Consider the following 16698-nt stretch of genomic DNA (forward strand, 5'->3'; position numbering starts at 1 on the left):
ATCTTAGCTCTTGGTAAAAAAAACTTTGTGAACACAGAATACTAAAGGAAACCTAACCTGTTTAGAAAGAGCAAAAAGGCGACAAACAATGGCTCCTTCTTAAGTCCAGACAGGTTGAAAAAAACAGTGTTATCAAGAAATCGGTGTATCCAGAGTTTGTACTGGTTTAAATCAGTAAATCTGTGTTTGTTTGGCAGAGATTCTAGTGACGCAAGTGCACTCAGGATTTTCCAGATTGATCATTTGGACTTCTAGGAAGCAGCCTTTATTTGTTAAATTCTAAAGTCAAACAAAGTCAAAGGTTTTGAAATTGTCTGCCTGAAACTTGAGTATTGAAAGGTGAGCCTATCATTACTTTTTAATACAGTGATAATAACTTTTAGAAATCCAGATTGGTCTTAACATGTCCTGAGACTAAAAATAATTCCAAACAGTAAGAGAAGCAGCATAACTGAACATTTCGTTTTGTCCCTACAGAGCAAGAAAGCTTTCTTTTTCAGAGATGACTTTAATATCCAGAGATATAAAGTCTGAATCTTTTCTGTGAGTTTGTTGTCAATTATTTCTTAAATTGGGGAAGATAACTTTAAGAAATTTGTCCCCTAAGCATTTTCTTTTAAGAGACAGTAAGAAGCCCGAGCTGAGTAAAAGCTCAAATTCACTTTCTTACTCAAATGACACGCTCTCTCTTAAACACCACCTCCTATCGAAAACAGGAGCCAGACTTCCTCAGGGGAAACAAAAATCACAAGAGAGAGCTACATCGAGTCCTGTGTGTGTGTGTGTGTGTGCAAACATGTCTCTTTATCAGCAAAGTGAGAGGGCCACAAGGTAGGAGAGGAGGTTTTGGTCTGATGTGCAGCCGGTTGGAAGAAGTGAGTTGCATGCTCGGTGGGAAATGACCACCACCAACACGCTGCCAAATGTTGTAGAAATATTCAACGTAGCCACTTTGGAAGGTAGCCAGTGGACGCCCAGGGATATTGTTCTCTTTACTCCAAAACTTAAGCCAATGTGTGTTTCATTGAGGTGTCCTTTAGTAGTGATGTTTAACAGCAGCACTAACACCTGCAAGAGAGGCTGCATTAAAGCCTCACAGTTTTCTATATAAATATATCTTTATGTAAATAAATGTACACTTGGCTCCTTTCCATTAGCAGCTGTGTTAACACCACAATGAAAATGATTCGACCTTTACTGTGTTTAAGAAAGCTTCGATGAAAACAGGCAGTAAAGCCCTTGTGTTTCTGGTTTCATTTACAGATTATCTCTGTGCCGTGCAGCAAAGCTTAGCGTCAAAGATGCAAAATAAAAAAACTACAAAAATGTAGATTTACTGCATTCAAATCTGACATTTAAGGCTCAAAAAACTGTCCTTTGTGCATGTTTCTTAGATGGGTGGTCGCTGAGGAATCCAGGACCTACTATCTCATTTCCTCTCAGGCTGGTCGCAGAGGCCGTCTGTGCAGCACTCTGCGCTGAAGCCTCATAATGAAGTGGCATTTTGGCGGGCCAGGCCTGCACCGAAGTAGGTAAACAAGTCATTCATCACGGCCTTTTTTTGTGTGGCTGCCAGGAGTGGGGATTGTTCGTTATGATGGAATTTGTTGTAAGGATCAACTTATCATCTGCATCCGGTCTTAGATGAAATAGACTCCAGGTGATGTATGGATGCTTGGGGCGCTAGTTTCTGGTTTGTGTGGGAATGGGAGCGACCAGAGGTAAAAACAAATGTGAGCAATGATTTTAGAACTGTGTTGAATAAAGAAGTGAGGTCAAGCTGCTGTCTGCAAGCAATACTTGATGTTTCTGTTGCTGAAATGTGACACTACTCCAAACTTAACTGACCCAAGACAAGACTAAATAAGTACAGCATTAGCATGTGTTGAACTGTGACAGCTCTTGCAATGTTCTTTGAAATGCAATCGTAAAGGCTTAATGCACGATTACAATAAAAATGTGATTAAATGTGCAGCTCTAGCTAGGACGAGGATTTTATGATTATATGGTTGATTATTTTTTATTCTAAATATATTGAAGAATTCCCTAAAAACCAAAGAGAGCCACAAAACCCTAAGAAAGCCATGACACTTTCTGATCCAGACAGGCGACGTACAGACGGCAAGCCTACAAAGACAAGGCTGTTGTACCAATAGAGACAAAGTAAACAAATCCCCCTGATCGGAATATGTTGGACTTTTTTATGTCTAAGGTACATGTTACTAAAGACCACATCGGGAGCTTTTCATAGCTTAGCCTACATTTGATTCTACAAACAGGGACCATGCTGCACATATAAGAATTATTATTGAAAGGTACCTCCTTCAACCCTACTTAAATCTCCAGCCATTTAAAACACCATGCCTCCAATGTGTTTACCTGCAGAAGCATTTGAAATGGAGGAAATCAGTTGTTAAAACGTCTGTTTCTAGCAGGTTTGTAAAAACCGCTTTATAATTTAATTCACATTATTACAAAAAATAAATCAGTTATTAACTTATCCAATGCCATAAAGCTTTTTCCCCCTGAAAACGTGGGCACTGCTGGTTAGAGATTCATCCCATCACTTGCCTTGAGGGCAGCTCCTGGCCAGCTTGGATAAAGACTTTTTTCTACCATTTATAGCTGTTTAAGTATCACAGGCATAAGGCAGCAGGGGCAGCATGGTAGACCACAGGCCCACGGACAGGTCACCACCTAACGTACACTTCTTTAGAGCTGGCGGCAGATTCTCAAGTCCCATGGCACTAAATCTGAAAAAACGTTAGCTGAAGTGCTTAATCAGAGCTTCTGTGATGTGAGAGATTTATCATCAGATGGTAATAATCATGAAAAATGATTATAGCAGAGATGTAGGGGAAAGATAAAAGCACAGATGGGGTTTGTTCTTTGGATGAAATGATGTATTTCAGGGAGGAATGTTGTATAATTATATTAGTTTCATATTTTCTCCTGCAGGAGTGGTAATCTTGTTGCAGCAGCTGAATGAATAGAGAGGTAACACAGCCAGACGGTATTTTACAGTAGACGGGGTTTAGCCGGAGCCCTGCTTTAATGCCCAATCAGATGGTGTCGTGACATGGCAGGGGTGGTCGGGTTGGCTTGGGTGAGCTGGTCACAAAGACTGCACTCTTTCCGCGGGGGCAGGAGAGCGGGGGCATGGTGGCGAGGTGGTGGGGGCATTAAAAACCACAGCACTCAGCAACTGAATCCAATCCCTTTAATCCCCGCTGGTATGCCCGAGCGTCAAGCGCCCATTGGTCTCCGCCTCAATTAGCGCTGATGGAGCTGGTTGCTGGACAGGTCAGGATGAGGAGGAGGAGGAGGAGAGTGCCTGGGTGGACTGGACCATTTTGCACAAGGAGCACATACCAGCCAGTGTTCCTCGTGCTTGACGCAGTCAGCCAATGCATACCGGACATTCTTTACAGGACATTTAAAACTCCTCGTTATCTCTCCTAGAAGGACCTGCAAAAACCCCCACCTCTCCTCTATTCTCTCTGTGCTTGGATTGTTTGGATTTGTTTGAAGGGTGTGTTAAGTGCCACTTGGGCTTAAAGCTCTACGGTGTATTGAGTTTGCAGCGATATTGCAATATCACAAAGCCAGCAGCATGAGCATTTCAATTCATTTTTATAAAACAAGCAATCAATGAAGGGAGAATGGAGGGAGTGAGCCAGTGAGGGAGGGAGACTGGCAGACGAGCTATTATATATATGAGGAGATTGGTCCTTTGTGAGTTGAGTCCAGTTCAGCCAGAGATATTTCCCATAATCCACTGCAGTAAAGCTATTGGATGGGCCTCAAGCACCCATCACAAGGTAATGCAGGCTTGCAGTAAAACCTTCAGAGAAACAGTATCACAATTCATATTGCAGAGCCCCTTACAGTCAGTGTAATCAAAATACGCTATCGTGTTCGCCTCCTGCAGCTCTGCTTACGCTACAAAAACCAAAATAGGAGAGCTTAAAGTGTACAAAAATACACTGTGTGGTCAAGGTTAGCCCACACTAGATCACAGGCTACTGCGTGTAACTAATAGACCTGCCCGTTCTGAGTCATCTCACGTGGCCCCTCCAAGACATGTTGTCTGCCATTCAATTATGTTCTGTTTGCACTCGCCAGGTTCGCATTTGTACAAGACATACCAATAAACGACGGGAGTCAATAAACCCCCCCCTCCTTGTTCTTTCATCCATGCAGCCATCAGACGACCTCGCTGACTCCTGGCTTCATCTTTATATTTAGTGTAAACTAATGACGCATACTGTCACAGGGCCCCTCACGGCCAAAATAAATGTGTATTTTTAATTGGGATTTTATTACATGTGCAGTAAGAGAAGAATTCTGACTCCGCCTGATGCAGAGGATAACTATAATAAATATCTACAAAGCTCTAAGTGTTCTATGTATCAATACCAAAGATGACTCAGTGATTACCAGGAAATCACTGCCATTACAAAACTCATTCCCATCAATACTGCTTGAGGGGGAGGAATCTACCCAACCATTAAGAGTTTCAAGACTGAACAAATCCCCTCTTCACCTCGCTGTCAATTCAACACAGAGGTTTGAGATACAAGTGAGCCACCAGTGTCAAAAACAAGAGTTTAATCCTCTGAGCTCTGCAGTAAAAATGATCTTGTAGCTCCACAGCAGCTATTTTGATTTTTTATTGTGATGTCATTTCTGTAGGAGTATTTTCAAAAGCATCATATCTGTGTGAAACTTCAGCTAAAAAGTTAGGCAAGTCTGCAAATCATAACGATTGACTTAAATATTGAAAATCTGTCAAATATATTTTTTTAAATCAACCTGTTTTCCAAAAGTTTTGCTTGCTGAATCAATGCTGCAACAAATACTCATTTGCATTACCAAATCATCTGCAGTTATTTCTTATTTATATACAAGCTGTGAGTGTTTCAATACAAATGAGTTATTTTCTAATATATCAGTGCAGAAATGTTTTTTATACTGTATGCATGTCTTTTTCACTCCTACGCAGCAACCAACAGTAGAGATTTTAATCTCGTTGAATCCTATCACACAATGACATGGCTTTCAATTACACTCAGAGTATTTTAATTGTTATTATTTAGTCTATATAGTTTTTCAGCACACAAACCAATTCGGATCCAAAAGTATCCGAGTGAAGAAACAGGAAACAAAATAACACTGCAGAGGTTTTTAGAGCTTGAGTGCAAAGGCATTACGGTTGTTATTAGTACAGCAGATAAAAGTACCCAAACTTCTAACAGTGGCTACATTTAAACTCTGCTCAAGGTATATTAAATTGCTTGCCGTATCTTCAAATGCTTCATGCCTTTTAAACTGGCTCAAACATATGGCCATGCAAGTTCAGATCTTGCTGTTGTGATTTTTTACTTTAGACTGATTTAAATACTATCGTGCAAAGAACAACTGAACTTCAGCTACCTTGAAGCTGCCAGCACAATATTTTACTCCAATTAACATCTCACTTAACATGCAAAATGATGTCATCAACAAACCTGAGCAGTGATAATTCAAAAGACAAAAGCCTCAGATATCTGTTGCAGAAAGAGTGACTGCTCTCGCTGGTATGGATTTCATTTTGGATCAATTCAAACAAGATGATGTAATGGAACCTTTTCATAGAGTTAAAAGCCTTGTATTCAAGAAGCACTGATAAGCATTATATTATTTCAGTCTACAGCAGGATTTCCGTTCTGATTTACAAGCTTATTCCTCATTCAATTTCTATGAATGTGTTATTTGTGTTGCTAACAGGATTAGAAATGTCACACCAAAGACCTGTTGATGATTCCTTTTGTTCACATGGCAGCATCCTAAATGACATTTGAGGTTTATTAGACGGTAACACAAAGTGACGGCAACAATAATGGCAGGATGATGAACCCGCACTATCACGAGCGAACAGTGATCACCCTGGCCCCGCCGAGTCCCCGAGAACCCATTACCCTTTAGTGGTTTGGTGATAAGAGGTTACAGCGACCTTCATGACAGTGAGGAATCTTGGCAAGAGATGGACAAAGACGAAGAGGAAGAGGAGGACGGGAGGAAGGAGGGAGCGTAAAGCAGGCGAGGACCCTTGAGAGAGCCTGAAACAAGAGCATGATGAATGTACAGCTCGCAGTTTTTAATCAAGGATCAAAGCAGGGCCTCGCCGTCTGAGCAGCCAGCCTGTCTAGACTGAAACTCTCCCAAGCACATAAAGCAACATCTGCAGGATGCATTAATTACAGTAAAGGACTGATCTGGACTAGTCTCTGGGGTACCAACACTTCAAGTGGTCAGGACTCAGATCAAATAGTCCCGCCTGTACTGTATGTCCACGTTTAGCTTACATATTGCAGAAACACACCGACAGCTGCTTAAAGGTGGTTGTGTTTCTTTCCACCTTCTGCTCCCAGTCTCCCTATCATTAGTTTTAATTTGAGTCAGTAATGCTTACAGGGACTATTCATCGACTTCCCATTACAGAGGTGCGCTCCGTCTGCATTTACATTTTAGGCTTTTAGCTGATGCTCTTACACGGCATGACTTACAATAAGCTGAGCAGGTAGGATTCTGCGCGAGGACGTGCTGACAGGACGAGTGCCTGTAGCGGATGTTAAACATGTGACCTTTTTGGTTACAAAGTGAGCTCTTGTCCGCCCTGTTGACCCACCTTCTCCTACATACAATTAACTTATTCATACATATTTTAGAGTCCAAATGACAAAAAGGTTTTGGAGTTTCTCCAGTAGGCTTCACAAGCTGACAGCCTTCAAATGGACTGTGAAGGCTGCAACATAATCCATCAGGACAATTGTTTTGGATCAAAGTACGTCCACTTATAGGGCTTGTTTTTGCAGCTGACAGGCTCACATTGTTATTCCAAGTGTCACACAACATTACAGAAAGGATCCTGATGGAACTTTTATAAAACATTATCTAATAATATCTCAGAATATTTGTGTAACGCTCAGTGACAAATAACAAACTCAGTGGTCGAAGAAGCAGACCAACTTGTTCGTGTGGTAAAACTCTGTAAGCCTTTTGGGCAAATGCAGGTTCTTGCAGCTATTTGCCATTTAAACCCAAAAAGGTTTAAAAATAATGCAAATCCCCATCAGAAGGCTGGGTGCAAAAGGTCAGGAGAATTGTGCTCTGAAAATAATGGAGTCTGATTATGTAGTGACTGATAGCTATATCGCAGGACTAACCATGATCATTATTTTATACGAGAAGAGAGAAGCTCAAACTGTCATCTTCTGTCTTCTTCAAAGCCTACACCTCTGCTTCCTCGCAGGAGGTGATGCTGAATTAAATATGTATGTTATTTTAGTCTCTTCACTGCCTCTACGCTGCAGTTAAAAAAAGATTCTCAGCCTTACAGCGTTTGCAAATAATCCTTTGCATGTGCTTTGCCCTGCTCGAAGATTTATTGCATCAGAAGGTGTCAGCGTCAGAGAAAGTACACTAAAGTGGCTTTCATATGATTTCCTCTAATTACTTAACCTCTGTGGTGCTTTTTTTTTCAGTGGATTGTCCTGTGTGGCAATGCTCAGTCCAATGATACCAGGAGCAGGTTGGAACAAATCGCTGCTGCAGGAGAAAATCCCCTCAATAGCAATTATGGAGTTTAGATGGCTTATAATTGTAGTGAAAGTTTAGATAGTCATTCATGTGGCGAGTGTTTAAGAGGCCTAGGGCCTGAGACTTCAAACCTGTCATAACAGCATTGTGTAATGTCTAAAAGGTTACCTGCTGTGCCTTTCACACATAATAAACAAGACTAATTAAGTCAACACAAGTCTTCACCAACAAGTAGACTTAATGATCCTACTGAACTTTTCAAAGGTCATCTTCATTGTATTTACTCTCCAATATTATGGACTCTTTTTTTCCTATAATGGCATTCCAAAAAAACAAAAAAAAACTAAATTAAGTTGACTAGTTCATCGTTAAAGAACTTTCAACCTTTGTTTGGGGGCAACAGTCAGCTCTAAAGAAAGGCTTGGTAATACAAAAAATTCTAATAATTCACCCTGACCATTGATAACATTAACATTCTTTGCATGAGCAAAGAAAGTACTAAAATAACAATGCACAAAGGTGTGATGTGAGGAAACTACTGACCGAAGTGGTGGCAGTCAGTTAGCAGCCCCTCCCATTTGTCATCTGGTGTGTAAAAACATTACAGAAATACAGATTTTTAATTTACTTTCACTTCAGAAATGCACATTAAACACATCAAAACTGCAAATGCCTCAATATTTAAGCCAACCCTGTGCACAATCATGTACAAAGTCTCTTACTCTGCATATATGCAATAAGACTCTTATACTTTTCCACAAAGTGCAGCAAAACTATCCATGTTTCTGCAGGGCGTTTAGCTAACCAGAGTCTTAATATATCCATTGCCACAACTGCGTCAGAATTTCCCCTGCTGAACTTAATAACAAGCTGTTTCTGGTCCCAGTTTTCCTTCCATGCAGTACAACCTGGTGCTTGTTTTGATGATGTTAAAGCTCAGAATGATACACGACCCTGGAAGGAAGTAGTCAGGCTAGTTGAGCCCGATGGGAAAAAGAAGCTACATCTGGCTTTAACAAATACACCTGTGCTTTTGTAGCCTAATGCATAATGCAAGAGCACATATTAGAAATACATAGGGGGAGAAAATGGGACAGAGCAGGTTGTGGGCCTGTGACTGGTGACTGCAGCAGGAGGGTGCAGGATGGTTGCGAAGGAGGGTTTAGTCAAGGTTAAAATGGTTTGAATGTAGGGATGAATATTTCCATTGTTTTCTATTTGGATTCAATGTTTTACAAGCCGAGTAATGGCCCCCATTTATTTACTCCTTTTCAACTCTCAACTCAGTGCACTTGGGAAGGTTTTGTACGATTAAAAGAGTGAATAATCAACTCATCCACTCAGAGTGAACATGAGTTTTAGCCATTAGGACACTTTGTTACAGTAGTTACTTCAGTGCTGGATTTTAAATTAGTGTAACCTTTTTTTTTCCTCTTCTGCTCTTCGTGTTTTGAGGCTTTTTGTTTAACCTCAGCACACTCGTCCTCTAATCATCAACAGTTTCAAAGGGAAACATCTGTAACTTGTCTGAACACGCAGGTTTTATTGAATTTAACTCAAATGATTTATTGAATACGAGACACAAGACAAAAACACGTTTATCAATATGAAAGCACGTGTTTGTTTGGTAATTATCTTAAAGGTCAGATCGGTTTTGTGTCTTGCATTTGTTCCTATTTCATCATCTGAAAGGAAATGAAGAGTTTGAGGTGGGAAACATAAAAAACTAAAGATTTGAAATGTGATCTTCTAATTTGATAAAATACAGCCAGGGGGGAAGATTTCTATCCTCTACGTAGAAAACAAAGGCGAGGCTTGACTGAAAAAAGAAAGAAAATTAACGATACTTTGAAACATTCAGCACCAGGTAGCGCTTGGTGACAGAGAGACTGAATCTAGTGAAGTCAACTAACTCGCTCCCACTTACTGCAACTGATAATTGTTCCTCACGTCAGTGATCATGTCAGCGAGGCAGAACACTGAGACCATGCGCGGGTGATCGACCGATCCCAGACAGATGAGTTTTATATGTTGCATGGCTGAAACTGAATCATCAAATCTGGAGAAGAATCTAGAGCTGCCACATCCTCACCATATTGATGTAACCGTACACGGGTGTGCAAGAGGATCAATGTCTGTTAAACTGCTGCAATGTACAAAAAAGGAGGTTAAATGTGAAAGCAGAGCACGAAACAAGACTTATCCATCTATCAGCGTCTTTAGTGGATACATGCAGAAATCTAAACAGACATTTTTCCTCCCCATAATCAAGGAAACATGACTGAACACCACGAATGACCTCTGCAGCCTGCGAATGATTGATGGAGCTGCACTCCCATCACGTCAGACAGAGAGGAGGAAGAGGACGGGGGCTTGTTGCTTCAACTTAGACTAATTTAGACTCGTTAACTCATTAGAGAATATGAGACCGTCATGGGGGTCAAACAGTCACATGGAACTAGCCATAGAAGGTATAGAGCTGATATTGTTGCTTTCAGGAAGATTTGTCGACGGTGTATTTGTCTTTGAGGTTGCCGACATGTTAGCACACGGGTACAGGACCTGACACTGCTCTTGTTGCAGCACTTCAAGCTCAGCCAAAGAGCATTAAAGAAATGTACATTTTTACTGTTAAGTTGCTTTATTCTGTGTTTGAAGACGTTTTAATTGTCCAATTCGTTTGTATGATAGAAAGCTTTAGCACATGTTTATGAATCTAAAAGTTCATAAAATAATTGTCTCTTAAGAATCCTGTCATTTCATGATCAAGTTTTATTTTGTTACAAATTTTGAAATGGTTGAAAAAGATCCCGATTTAAATAAATTCATTGTGTATTGCACAGCTCTGTTTAAACATGCAACAAATCAGGAAGCAGCACAGTAAATATTTACAGATTAGCAGTTCAAGCTCACACGTGATCGGAGGCAGAGGTCGACCTGAGTTCAACATCCGCCCGCTGCAGCGTCACATTATCAGATCAGTGCAAGAGAAATGTCATCCTCCAGTTCAGCAGAGGCCTGTTCTTTGTTTTATTACTATTAATGCAATGAAAGCAGCAAAATTGACAAGGAGTCCGTTCACTATCCTGTCACATCTACGCTCAAGCAGACAACCTTGACCTGCCATGTGTGCGAGCAGAGTTTAGACATGCCAGCAGGGATCAAAACACGGGGCAGCTGCTGGATGCAACAATAAAGCAGGTCACATTTCACATTCCTGCCTGTTGGACAACTTCTCTTCCTCAATATGGCACATATAACAAAAGCATGCTACGTCTGTTTTCAAGCCTAAATCAAACAACACTGATTTAGATAGATGATTAGACTACAGCGGGAACATTTTACATTTAAGGTGTAGATTTGCACTTTTAGCCATCTTTGGAGCAATAAATGATTGATTACAATCAAGCCAATCAAAGCTGTGAGTCAATTATTCTGTGAGATGGTGGACACAAAGCAAACTATTACAATCACTGATCCGGCTTTCTGTCAATTTACAAGTATATAAATGTCATATATTTGGTGGTTTCAGCTCCTTCAATGTGAGAATAATGATGTTTTTCAAACTTACAATGTAGTTATCTGGATCTATGAAAGCAGAACTTTGGCCTCAGGAAATGTAAATGTTACTCTTCATGCTTTTTGGACGTTTTAAGGTCAGAAAACTAAACCATTCTTGCAGAATAAATCAACAGGGACATTAAGTTATTTGCTGCTCCAGTTTCAATCGAGTAAAAAGTTTAACCTTGTTTGATTTCACAGGTTCATATCTTTGTAGGCTGAAAGGAGTTGTTGGTGTCTGGATAAAGCAGCTAATGTATCATTCTGTCCCTCTCTGTGTATCTGTTTGTATTTTCAAGCTTAGAATAAAAATCTCAACACAATCTTGGCATGTTGCAGTGAAATAGAAAACTCTGGGCTGAGTGCCCTGTCTTTATCACAGGTTTCTTGGTGTCATCTTGAGCTTTGCCAACTCTACCAGTATTTCAGAAAGTATTCCAGCTCAAGAATGAAGCATTTCTTTCCCCACTTCAGACAATAATGAGCAAGTGGAAAAATCACCTGCTGCGCTTTGCTACACACACGGCACCTGGCTTAGCCTCCAACCAACCCAAAGTATTACCGTATTTGAGACACCTTTTCATTTCTACTTAAAGAGATCCCTGGGCTCGCCGGTAAAGACGATTCTACTGCAGCTACAGATTGTACTTTAACGTCTGCATGAGCTTTTATTAACATGCACAGAAGCTGGGTTGTTCACTTCCAAACAGCAGAGTCAAACCAGTTTGCAAAGTTGCACAATCACGTTAACAATCCTTCAGAAGACTTTGCATTCTGAAAGAAACTTAAAACCCTTCTTAATAGACAACAATAAGAGGAAGTCCAGCCCGTAGGTGTGATTTTTCTCCTCTTATGCAATGAAATCTTTCCAAATGCCCGTATCTCCTGTCAACCACAATCCACTTCAACCAGCAGATAAAACAAAGTGAAACTAATGCTGCGTGTTGTTATCAGATCTGACATGTTGTTAATCATAGCCCTGCAATAAAGGGAAGTTAAGAGCACTGAGTTACTATTTGTCACCTTCCTGGTATGTGATGAAGTAAACATCATAGCAGATTTAGGTATTATGATACTTGAATTAGCTTCCCACCGGCATTCAGACTTTGTTTACCCCTGAGAGGAGGACCGCCTGCTCCGACAGGACCAGTCCAGTGTCATGTGATGCTACACCGTCTTATTTGGGGAGGTTGAACGGGTTCACTGAGGGCGTAAGGTCCTCCAAAGATCACAAAGGAGCAACTCAATGATTGAAATAAGCGCTGAACCTGCTGGTGATTTTCAGGACTAACTGAAAAATTATGTGGTCTAAAAAATTATCAGCATAATTTCCAAGAGCTGAAAGTGAAGAATTAACTCGTCCAACCAACAAACAAACCCAAAAACATTTTATCACTATAATAAATGAAAGGAAAGCAGAGCATCATTACATTCAGGAAGCTAGAACCAAATAATGTCTCACAGTCTAAGTCATAAAATTATGTAAAAATAGTTGTAAACGTTTGTTTTTCAGTAAACTTTTGATGACAGTGCTTCCTAAATTTAATAATTTCTGATATAAAACAAACAGACGTTTGAACATAATAAGCCTCAAAATGATTCCAACTTTTCACAGAGATGTTAGATTGCATTTCCTTACGGCTGTATTTCTGAAGTCAATAATATAACTTGACAGATCTGCTGGTAGAGCTGTTTGCACATAAATGACTTTTTTAATCCTCCCACCTTGTTACTAACATCTGATCCGACTGCTTTCCTCCTTATTGTCACCTCACTGACTTCTTTTGCATCATTGTGAATCATTCCCTGGGATATGATCGTTAGACATGTTTCCTTTTCTTCTGTTGAATTTTACCAATCCAGAGTTATAAGAATGACTGGATGTGCTGCAAAAATAAAGGTTAACCACAACTACAAATAGTTTACCCACTTCCTTCTGTCTAACCCCAAATTTCCAATAACCTTAAGAGCCCAAATATTTGTGTATACTTGACCTATATTGTTTGTGACCTCATATAATAAAAGATAGAAGCTTTCAAAGACATACTTTATATAGTTTTCTAAACTTAATTGAGGATATTTGTCTTTTTGTATTCCCAGTTATGGTTTTAGACATAAACAGATGTAAATTATTACATAATAGTCCATATCAGAAGAGAACAGTAAGGTAAAAACATTCCTCCTCACACATTCCCATGTTTCTCTTCATTCTCCAATTAAATCCTGCTGAAAGAGACCAATTTGCACCGGTAGGAGCCCCTCAGGGACCCCTTGAGGTCCCCATGCCCCGTCTTGAACTCACTGTACAATGGGTGTCAATGCACATCTACGTGCACACATGGAGAATGCACAGAAAAAGCAACAATAATGAGGCGTAACGGCAGAGTGAGGTTTCCCCCCTTCTTCCCACAGGCTTGCATTGCATTGCATTTCTTTGCATTCTCCACATGCAACAACCAGCTATGCATTGCCCTCTGCAGAGGTAACAATAAGCATTGAATTGAATTCTCCACAGCTGACAATAAACCATGCATAACCCCCCTCCACACCCACCTGAAGAGCAGGAGATGAGGAAAACGGCGAAGGCCAGTTTGGTGGCGTCTCCCATTTTCCATCCGAATCTGATCCTCTGACTGGAAAGAGAATAAAAAAACAAACAAACAAAAAACAACAAAATCTAAAAAAGTCAAAGAGTCAAATTAAATGTCTTGTTGCTCCAGAGAGCACTGTCTTTGCAAAAAGGACATTTTAAAATGTCAAAATCGAGCCTGAATCCAGAATATCCCAGGTAATGCTAGCCTTACTAGTCCAAAAAAGGAGAAGCGAAGAAGAGGAGGGTGATGATGATGAAGAAGATGGTGGTATTTCCAGGTTTACACACAAACACTTGACTTCTTGGCACCCGAGCCGGAGCTGTCATTCACTTGCCAGGTTTGCAGCATTGTTATGAACCTACGTGTTCACCTGTGCCTGGAGGTGTTTAACCTGCTCTTTTCAAACCAGCGGAGAGGACAGCCGAGCCACAGCCGGGCAGGGCTAACATCCATCGGACTGGAAATCAAGCGCACTCCGCCGTCCTCCAATCAAACGTATCCTCGGAAAAAGCCCCTTTGCATAGCTTTAAAACGTCAAAAAGGCGAAGCGTTTAGCATCCACAGTCGCCTACAGTGGAAAGTGGATGTCCAAGTCTTGTATTTATGCTGTTATATTCCGCGTGGAAGCTTTAGTTTCTTCCCGACTCTCCGGCGGGGCTGCCCGGCTACAACCACAGCTCCGTCCGCTCCAACAGGGAAACAAGCGAGGCTCCCTCCGGTCTCCGTTCAGCCTCCAAAGTAAGCCAAACAGCCTTCTTCCGTCGAAATAACTTCTACGAGCAAGTGGAAACAGTATCATATGTTAGCAATAACCTCTAAAGCTGCTGTTAATCCGTGTAGCTCAAGCAGCTATCGAGTTTAGGACGAGCTGGTTTTTCCCAAGTCCGTCTCCTTCTCGCCTCCTCTGGTCGGGACAATTCAAGATGGCGTCACTGTGGCGCGTCAAGCCAGCCGAATTGCTAAACGCGTAACTGCAGTTTCCGGTGAGGTGTTTCAAAATAAAACTTTGCAAGAAGGGTCCATCGCTGAAGGTACGTTGCATTTAATTATGTTTTATAAATAAGGAAAAGAGTATATCATTATGCAAGTGTTTTCCAATGGGCTTTAATTATGTTCACTGTTTATAAGAGTAATTATCAAGATGACATGGGACTTATTTAAATATTTGTATGAGCTTTCACACATTTCAATAAAAATCCAGTACAACCATTAATGAACATTTATATGTTCATTAATTATTGCGTTTATTGAATTGAGAAAGTGCATGTGCTGGAATCCTCACAATAGCTTAATACCATCTCTAGTCCTAAGGCAGGTACTTACATAAAATAGAACAATTATGAACTAGGCTAAATTACAATATTCTTCGGAGTTGTAACTATCTTAGCTAGATTTGAAAATAAATAAATCGATGTATCCCGAAAAATACATAATTGACTAAAAATCCCGTACTGATTTTATTGTTTTCATTAATTGGATTTGCAGTGCATCTACATTTCACTTGATAATGACATTCATGCAATGATATGATATGCTGGCCAGGCTAATGGTAACATTTTATTGCATTTATTAATGCAATAAATACATTTTTAAGTCACAAACAAAAATGTTCAATTTGCTGCAGTTTGTGTTGAGACATTTTTAGTTTGCATTGGCAGTGTTTTATTTTTATTTTGAAAGCGGAATCGTACTCTTCCGGTTGTATTTTGGTGAACGTTCTCGAGCTTGATGAAACTACTTTACGAGTTAGGGATTGTTTTTAATTCGGGAGGAGTGCTCGTTTTTACTATAGCGTGTGCCGTTTAAGTCAGTTTAAGTCAGACTGGCATCTTCCTAAAATAACAAATAAATAACTAGATCCAATGTTTTCCAGCTTTTGTTAAAGATAAATCCGTACATAAAAATCTACAATCTGTTACTCTCCGTTAACATTTTACATTGTGTCATGAAGAATATTTGCATCTTTCAATGTAAATATACAGTAAATGCAGAAAACACTTATGTTAGGGATCCTAAACCGCATCCATATCAAATACTGATCTTTGACGAGGTTCAAACCATAAAATGTATCCTGTTTTAAAAAGGCAGCATACTCATAACATATAGCCTGTCACTGTATGTAGGTCACCACATATTGCACCTACATATAGCACCATGCTGCAGTATGTACTATACTGTCACATATCACCTTTCAACATGTGTTGGGTGCTCACTAATAAATGCTGAGGATACCATGAAGTACAGATATAGGCTTGGCCTGTTCCCAAATCTTCGTGACACTAATCTCTCTAATAGCCTGGAGCAGATCTCCAACCATAAGCGCTGCTAAACGATTAGGTGGTCAAAGGTCTCAGGGGATTTCTCTGCCAAGCTGGAAGCTGAGTCACCTGTTCGATATTTGAGCGTTTGGCTTTCATCCTCAGCAAAACACACAATCCTGACCGTTGGGGTAGGGTTGGAGCTTGAGGCCCGGGGTGAGGGGTTCGATTCCTGTAAAGAGATAACTTCTCGAAACTTGATTTTGACCTTTCACCACAATCAAACTCTCTGGAAAAATCCCATCAGTGTCCTGGAAGTGTTTGCAATTTTCCCTCAGGTTACTCACTGGCAAATACAAGAAGCATGAATCAAAAAACTTGGACTTTCGTGGTTTACCAAATCAGTGTTTAATCAGATTACCTTTCATTGTTACATTTCTTTGTCTTGCGTCACAAACAATTAGCTAATTGAATTATAGGAATTTAAAGTGAACCTCCCACGGCCTCTTGATTTAATTAAAGTTGCATGATCAACATAATTCACCTGCAAAATGACCCCAAAGCATCAGGATTTTAGTAATCAGGGCTCTGACTTCATTATATTTTTGTTTGACAGAAGAGACCCTTTTTATTACCGTCGGGAAGCTATAAATAAAAGTTATAAATCAGTGTTGTAACTGTGAGACAGCAGCACAAACAGCTGT

General features: G+C 40.2%; 1 protein-coding gene across 2 annotated transcripts in view; it reads right to left on the reverse strand.

Annotated features, from left to right (window-relative positions):
- Positions 1 to 14662, reverse strand: part of LOC132959800 (activin receptor type-2A-like) — a 44709-nt gene extending 30047 nt beyond the window's left edge. For both annotated transcript variants that reach the window (XM_061033008.1, XM_061033007.1), the window contains exon 1: positions 13696 to 14662. In XM_061033008.1, the coding sequence (XP_060888991.1) occupies positions 13696 to 13750 (55 nt within the window). In that variant the 5' untranslated portion in view covers positions 13751 to 14662. The remainder of the gene's footprint in view (positions 1 to 13695) is intronic.
- Positions 14663 to 16698: the final 2036 nt, after the last annotated feature.

The sequence above is a fragment of the Labrus mixtus genome, chromosome 24, assembly GCF_963584025.1.
Source record: "Labrus mixtus chromosome 24, fLabMix1.1, whole genome shotgun sequence".
In the NCBI taxonomy this organism is placed as follows: domain Eukaryota; kingdom Metazoa; phylum Chordata; class Actinopteri; order Labriformes; family Labridae; genus Labrus; species Labrus mixtus.